At 37.1% G+C, this 7,024-nt stretch overlaps 1 protein-coding gene across 1 annotated transcript; it reads left to right on the forward strand.

Annotated features, from left to right (window-relative positions):
* Positions 1-703: 703 nt before the first annotated feature.
* LOC125214105 (glutamine synthetase cytosolic isozyme-like) lies at positions 704-3,168 on the forward strand. The gene is made up of 12 exons (XM_048114988.1): positions 704-864; positions 978-1,017; positions 1,109-1,212; positions 1,290-1,338; positions 1,426-1,532; positions 1,625-1,712; positions 1,897-2,025; positions 2,113-2,187; positions 2,268-2,321; positions 2,390-2,427; positions 2,523-2,682; positions 2,763-3,168. Exons 1-12 carry the CDS (start codon positions 791-793, stop codon positions 2,913-2,915), a joined length of 1,071 nt encoding a protein of 356 aa, XP_047970945.1. The 5' UTR covers positions 704-790; the 3' UTR covers positions 2,916-3,168.
* Positions 3,169-7,024: the final 3,856 nt, after the last annotated feature.

The raw sequence follows: 7,024 nt of genomic DNA on the forward strand, positions 1-7,024 counted from the left end.
GTACAATATTTAGAGTTTAAATTTGATTACATTCCTATAAGGCTATTTCTACTATTTTATACTAGTATTTCTATATTTCTTTATTAAGTTAAATAAATTTTAAAAATTTTGACAAATCAAATAAAAATACAAATGACGAATATGAACCACCACTCCTATACATTAATTATATCTATCACATTTTGAATATATAATTATTTGGTTCCATTAAAAGACTAAATAGCGTTCTTACCAAAAAAAAGATGGAATCACAACTTAAAAACATAAAGTGAAAACTTTTTTGGTGAAAATGTTATTAAAAAAACTAAAACTAGATATATTCAACTAACAGCTTTTCCGCAATACATTACCATTTTCCTACTATTTCATTTTCTGCAAAGTCGTCATCGTTAGAATAGTCAAATTAGATAAATTCAACTAACAGCTTTTCCACACGGCATCACCAAATCACTCTTTTGAATTTTCAATTTTCTGTATTTTCCTCAGGGACATAATAGTCATTCTACAAAATGCAATATGCAGCATGTGAATCCAGAATCTTTCCCACGAGATTCCCTCTCATTACAGTTTCTCAATAACCAATATATTATCATTGATTTGAGTATTTATGTACATTAACATTTAAATTAATTTCAATTGCTCTGATTTATTTTATTGCTAAAAACGGCTGACATATCAATGGAGTATATTTTTTATCAACGTCTACTATAAAAGCTACTCACCTCTCTAGTCAAGTACAACTAATTTTGAGAGAGAAAGACAGAGGAAAACCGGCTGAATTCCTTTCACAATGTCGCTTCTTACAGATCTCATCAACCTTAATATCTCAGAATCAACTGACAAGATCATTGCTGAATATGTTTGGTGATTGTTCCTTTTTTTTGTTCATACAAATTCATTGATTTTATAAATAATCTTTCTACCTTGTTTATTTCGATTTGATTTGGCTAAAGTGATTGATGCAAAATATTTGGCAGGATTGGCGGCTCTGGTATGGACCTCAGAAGCAAAGCTAGGGTGATAATCTAAATTACTCTTAAAATTTTCCCTTTTTTATTGTTTTGATTGAAGTAAAATTTTGATGAAATAAGCTGTTTCATATATGCAGACTCTTTCTGGCCCTGTTAGCAATCCTTCGGAGCTCCCCAAGTGGAACTACGATGGATCTAGCACCGGCCAAGCTCCCGGAGAGGACAGTGAAGTCATCCTATAGTATGTTTATAAATATTTATTTTCACTTATTTATTTGGAAAACTTTATGTACTGATGGATGAATTATGATGAAATAGTCCACAGGCAATTTTCAGGGATCCATTTAGAAGGGGACATAACATTCTGGTGAAATGTTTTTCTGCTTTTAAATATGTTGATTTCCCTATATTTGGATTGAATTATATTTGATGTATTGTGTTTTCTTGCTTGTAGGTCATCTGTGATGCGTATACGCCTGCTGGCGAGCCTATTCCAACGAACAACCGACACAGTGCAGCCAAGATTTTCAGCCATCCTGATGTTGTTGCAGAGGTTCCATGGTATTATAATGATTTCTTTTTCGTCTGTGAGTCTGTGACATGATTCACTAGGAAATCTTAATTTTTGGATCTCCGGATCGATCGTGTTATAGGTATGGTATCGAACAAGAATACACTCTTCTGCAGAAGGAAGTTAAGTGGCCTCTTGGATGGCCCGTTGGTGGTTTCCCTGGACCTCAGGTCACGATCTCTCCATATTCCTTGTTTTTTTGTCCCTTGATCACTTCTTGTCACAGTTACCGAATTTCTTGTTCTTAGAGTTAGACTTGGCTTATGAATGTGTTTTGTATCATTGTATGTTGTTTTCTAGTGTTGGTTTATGTTTATAACTGCGAGTTACATATTAGAGTATGGTTGGATATAGGGACCTTATTACTGTGGAATTGGAGCTGACAAAGCCTTCGGACGTGAGATCGTTGATGCACACTACAAGGCCTGCCTTTATGCTGGAGTCAACATCAGTGGCATCAACGGAGAAGTGATGCCTGGCCAGGTAAAGTTTGGTTTCTCGAAAATCTTGTCTTAGTCCGTTTCCTTTTGTTGGCTCTCGAAAAATATATTGTTATTGCAACATCTGCAGTGGGAATTTCAAGTTGGACCATCAGTTGGCATTTCAGCTGGAGACGAGCTGTGGATAGCTCGCTACATATTGGAGGTATTGATTCATTTTATCGTAAATGGAAAGTACCAACGACTTCACTGCTTGTGCTAAAACATGTTTTTCAATCTTGGCAGAGGATCACTGAGATTGCTGGAGTCGTTGTGTCGTTCGACCCCAAGCCCATTGAGGTGACTTTAGTGCATCTTTTCAGGACTTAGCTTATTAGTTGTGATTCTTATTTTTTTTATGTGATTAGGGTGATTGGAATGGGGCTGGTGCACACACCAACTACAGGTGAATGCTGTTGTTAATCCCATTATGTCGATGCAAACTCGTGTGTTCTCGTTGAGGGCTTGTTTGCTTACTTCGCTTCGTATACACTATTGCAGCACCAAGTCAATGAGGGAGGAAGGAGGCTACGAAGTCATCAAGAAGGCCATTGAGAAGCTCGGGCTGAGGCACAAAGAGCACATTGCTGCCTATGGGGAGGGCAACGAGCGTCGCCTCACTGGAAAGCACGAAACTGCTGACATCAACACCTTCAAATGGGTAGCATTTCTTATCATGTTAATCAACCTCAAAAATCATCATCATTTTCGTTTTCCATTCTGAAAAATGTGTGTGCACAGGGTGTTGCTAACCGCGGTGCATCCATCCGTGTGGGGCGTGACACGGAGAAAGAAGGCAAGGGCTACTTTGAGGACAGGCGGCCGGCTTCCAACATGGACCCCTATGTTGTGACCTCGATGATCGCGGAGACCACCCTCCTCGGAAAGCAGTGAGTCTGGTTCTCATCAGCTCAAACAAGGGATACTGTTTACTTCATATGTGATATGTAGCATAGTTTCTCATAGTCCCATCTCTCTCTGCATGTTGTTTTACTTGATTGAGTTCATTGGTGTATGTTAATAATTTCTGTGAGGGGTGATTTTCCATGCCTTGCTTGGAAATTCAACAAACAGTGTCTTTGAAATGTTTACCTCATGCTGTTATAGCATGTTACTTCATTTTCAATTTATTTGTTTTGTTTTATTATTATGTGGCTTTGTGCAACTTTATTTCTGGATGAAATAGGAAATTGAACTATAAAAAGGTGTACAGTTTGGCATATGGTATAGCATTATCATTTTCCCCTAAGCACTGTTTGGCTAAATTTGGGAAGTTGCTATATGCTACTAGTAATTAATACTATTTCTAATTGGTCATTAATGTAGACATTGAATTGGTTGTTGGCTTTCTGTATTTAACATTTAAAATAATTTTCTGTTTTGACGATGGACCCATAACAAAGTCTCAACTTGTTATGCGTTTGTTATATTTCCACTTTTGGATTCTATTGATTGTAACGAAATTTGTATATATTGCTGTTACCAACTTGTTTACATATTGTAAATTTGTAACAACTAGATACTACTGCATATAATACAATACATACATGTGCTTTAAAATATTCCTTATAATACAATATATATACATGTGCTTTAAAATATTCCGTTACAGTTAACGCAGTACTTCCTCTATACTATTAGAAATGAAACATTTTCCTTTTTAATTTATTTCATTAAAAATGAAACATTTCCAAAAATGAAAACAACTCTTCTACTTTTTCTTCTCTCTTATTTTACCCTCTCTTCGTTAACTTACAAAACAACACTACCTAAAATCATGTGCTGAAAAGCAAATGTTGCATATTTAATAGGACGGAGGGAGTATACATTTTTAATGAGGAAATTTCATTTTGCATTCTAAAACCATAGAACGGTTCTTAGCAAAAAAATTTAGGTGACTCAACTTATTTTTAACACAAGTATACCCGCTAATGTACGATGCTAATGTAGCAAACAGTAAGCAAGAGTATCGTATCCACAGAGACAATGCGTGTCAACCTAAGTACCACGAACCAACCTCAACTACTATATAGATGAATCGGAAAGTTTTGTTTTTCAAATCTACTTAAAAGCAAAGTAAAAAAACAATTAAAAACAATTGGAGAACTAAAAGCAAATAAAAGAAAACGGATGTAGATCAAGGATGAGGAAGATAGAATCCTACGGGATCGATAACAACTATCATATGCTCAACTAATTTCCAAACTATGCCAACAAGGGTCTCAAGGGTTATTAAGCTATCACTAAGGTAAAACGATATCTTCACCAGAAGCATACAATTTGTAGATTGCTACCTAGAACCAAAGTGTCCTTCCTAGAACTAAGGCAACAACTCCTAAAAGCTCCTAAGATACTTAGCTTCATTCAAAGGCTCAAATCTCTTGATTATATTGGCAAATGCGCGTCAATTTCTTCTCTTTCAAATTAAACTACTCACTTCCCAGGTATTGTAGTAAAATCCACATGCATTTATAAGGTGATCAGTCAAATAAATGTATAAGCACAGAAGAAATCAAATAACCACGTGAGCCGCGACATAGAAAAAGGAAATCGATTTAACATAAGAATCACTATATCTCCCCCGTAGAATTCTACGAAGGGTTTAGCTACTCATGTTCATTACAAAAGTCAAAGAAATATTCAAAGAAATGTTCAAAAACATTGTTTGAACAAAGGTAAAACTAAAATATGAACTCCTAGAATTATATTCGGCGGATTAGAGGCCTCGTCTTCAATCTTGCGATGAATAATCGTCCTCTGCTCGTTCTTCTCTTCTTTCTAGGTGAAAAACTATGATTTTAGGGTTGGAGGCGTGTAAAGTTGTGTTGGGAGGCGTTTCCTAGGCATATATATACCTAGGGTTGACTTTGAGCGCGAAATAAGCTGCCTAACGAAGCTAGCGGGTCGCCAGGTTTGGTGTGCGTCAAAGCTGGCGAGTCGCCAGCTGTCTACGGCATTTTTCCTGTGCGATATTGGCGGGTCGCCAGGTTCGTTTGCACGCGAACCTGGCAGGTCGCCAGTTATGTCACTGTTCTGCGCAGTCTTTGTAAAACGGCAATAACTTCTTCTACCAAACTCCAATTGAGACGTTTAAGATATCCACGTGAAGCTCTTTCATAGACAAAGCGAATGGTATGCATTATGGGCTGATCAGACTTCGAAATCTCCAGAAAAACTGTCTCAAACCAAAGTTGTTGCACATCAATATATTTTGTACATTTTTCTACACATTCTTCACAAAATGATCAAAATATGATACACTCGGATTTTGCATTGTTTTAAGGCCATTATTTGATCCGTTTTGGTATTTTGACATGTTTTGTGAGAAATGTGCATATTTGAGCCTAAAAAGGGAGTCAAAATGCGAAAGTTGGAAATCTGGAGTTTCAGGTAGCGTCAGGTGACCTCCGCAACACATCCGGCGACCGCGGCACTCAGCAGAGACAAAGACACGCCCGACGACCGCCCGGAAGTTCGTGGCAACCGCCAGGAGTCAGAAGCTTCTGATTTACGCGCGGCGACCGCTGCCAAGGTGCGGCGGTCCGCCACAAAAACGCGATGCACGACAATTGTGTTCAAACTCAATTTTCTGGCGATCCTAAAGTCCGATCAGGGCGTTCTACATTTCATTCTCTTCGTTTTCAAAAGAGCTTCGCGTTGGTGTCACGAACACCTCAATCGGAGTTCTGTGGAGAAGGTTATGGTCATTCTACTAAAGTCGCGCAAAACTGTCAAATGCAGTCTAGGCGGAAATTTAAATAAGGAAAGAAGATATTACCTTGTGAAGCCAAATCTTTTCCTTCTACTATGGGGAACGAAAATTCCATCTTTCCTATTGCTTGGATGAGACTTTTTACCAAATTTAAATCCTTCTCAAGCCTATATATACCCCATCAAATCTCTTCATTGGAGAGCTTATTTTTGCAACATAATTCCCAGAGATTAAAAGTTAGAGTACGTCATTGTGCAAGGAGTTGAAGAAGGATTTCAAGAACATCAAGAACAACAAAAATTCAACCTACGGGTTTTATTTGCTTTAGTTTTATGTTCAAATTGTCTTCACTTCAATCTATGTGTTTAGATTATTCCATTATGTGTAACTAAACTCATAGGATTCTAGAAATGTGTTAGTAACGACTTTGGTTATACAATTCCTATTTTTTATTTAATTACTTTGTTTCTTTCCTAAGTTATTCTTGACGCTTCATGTCTAAGTGACACATTCTGTGTTGATCTGAGAGAGTTCTAGCGAATTAGGTCCACTTAGTAGACACTACAATTAGCTTCCCTAAAAACGGCACTGTTGATTGAGAGTGAGGACTTTTCAAGGGTCTTAGGAGCATTTTCGGAGTTACGTGTTAGGATTGACAACCCTAATATCAGTAATCAACGTTTGCATCGCATGAGCATAAGCTAGGTGACTCGTCCTATCAAAGTAATAACTGTGCTAGGGTATTGTAGTTTGGATTTTGTATAACCATAACTGTGAACGCACATTCCCGAAATTCCCCTTATCTCTATATTTTATCTCCGTGTTTTATCTGCAACTAGTTCTTATTTGCTTTTAATTATTTTCAGTTTTCAAAAGTTTCCAAAATCTTTCGGTTCTCCAAATAGTAATTGAGTTTTAGTAGAAGATAGACACTTTGTGTTTGTTTTCCCTGTGTTTGATATCCGGTACTGACCTTTAGCTATACTGTTGCCACTCTGTATACTTGCAGGTATTAATAGTGCTAAAAAATAGTGCATCAAAATACCAACATAATAGAGAAGTAGGTATAACCATACCTCAAAGTACACAATATATGATTAAAACCAAGTAAAAATACTCTCTAAAACCATGCAAAAACCAAGTGAATCACATGGTTAACCCCTAGAGCATTTACATTACTCACGAATGATGTCATTTTTCATCATGTTAGAAATTTTTTGGACGAGAACGCCTCTAGGCCTTAGTGGGCAGTTTTGTCCATTCCAACTCCCTCAACTTGCACCAAACCGTC

This window comes from Salvia hispanica, chromosome 3 (genome assembly GCF_023119035.1).
Source record: "Salvia hispanica cultivar TCC Black 2014 chromosome 3, UniMelb_Shisp_WGS_1.0, whole genome shotgun sequence".
NCBI classification, from domain to species: Eukaryota; Viridiplantae; Streptophyta; class Magnoliopsida; order Lamiales; family Lamiaceae; genus Salvia; species Salvia hispanica.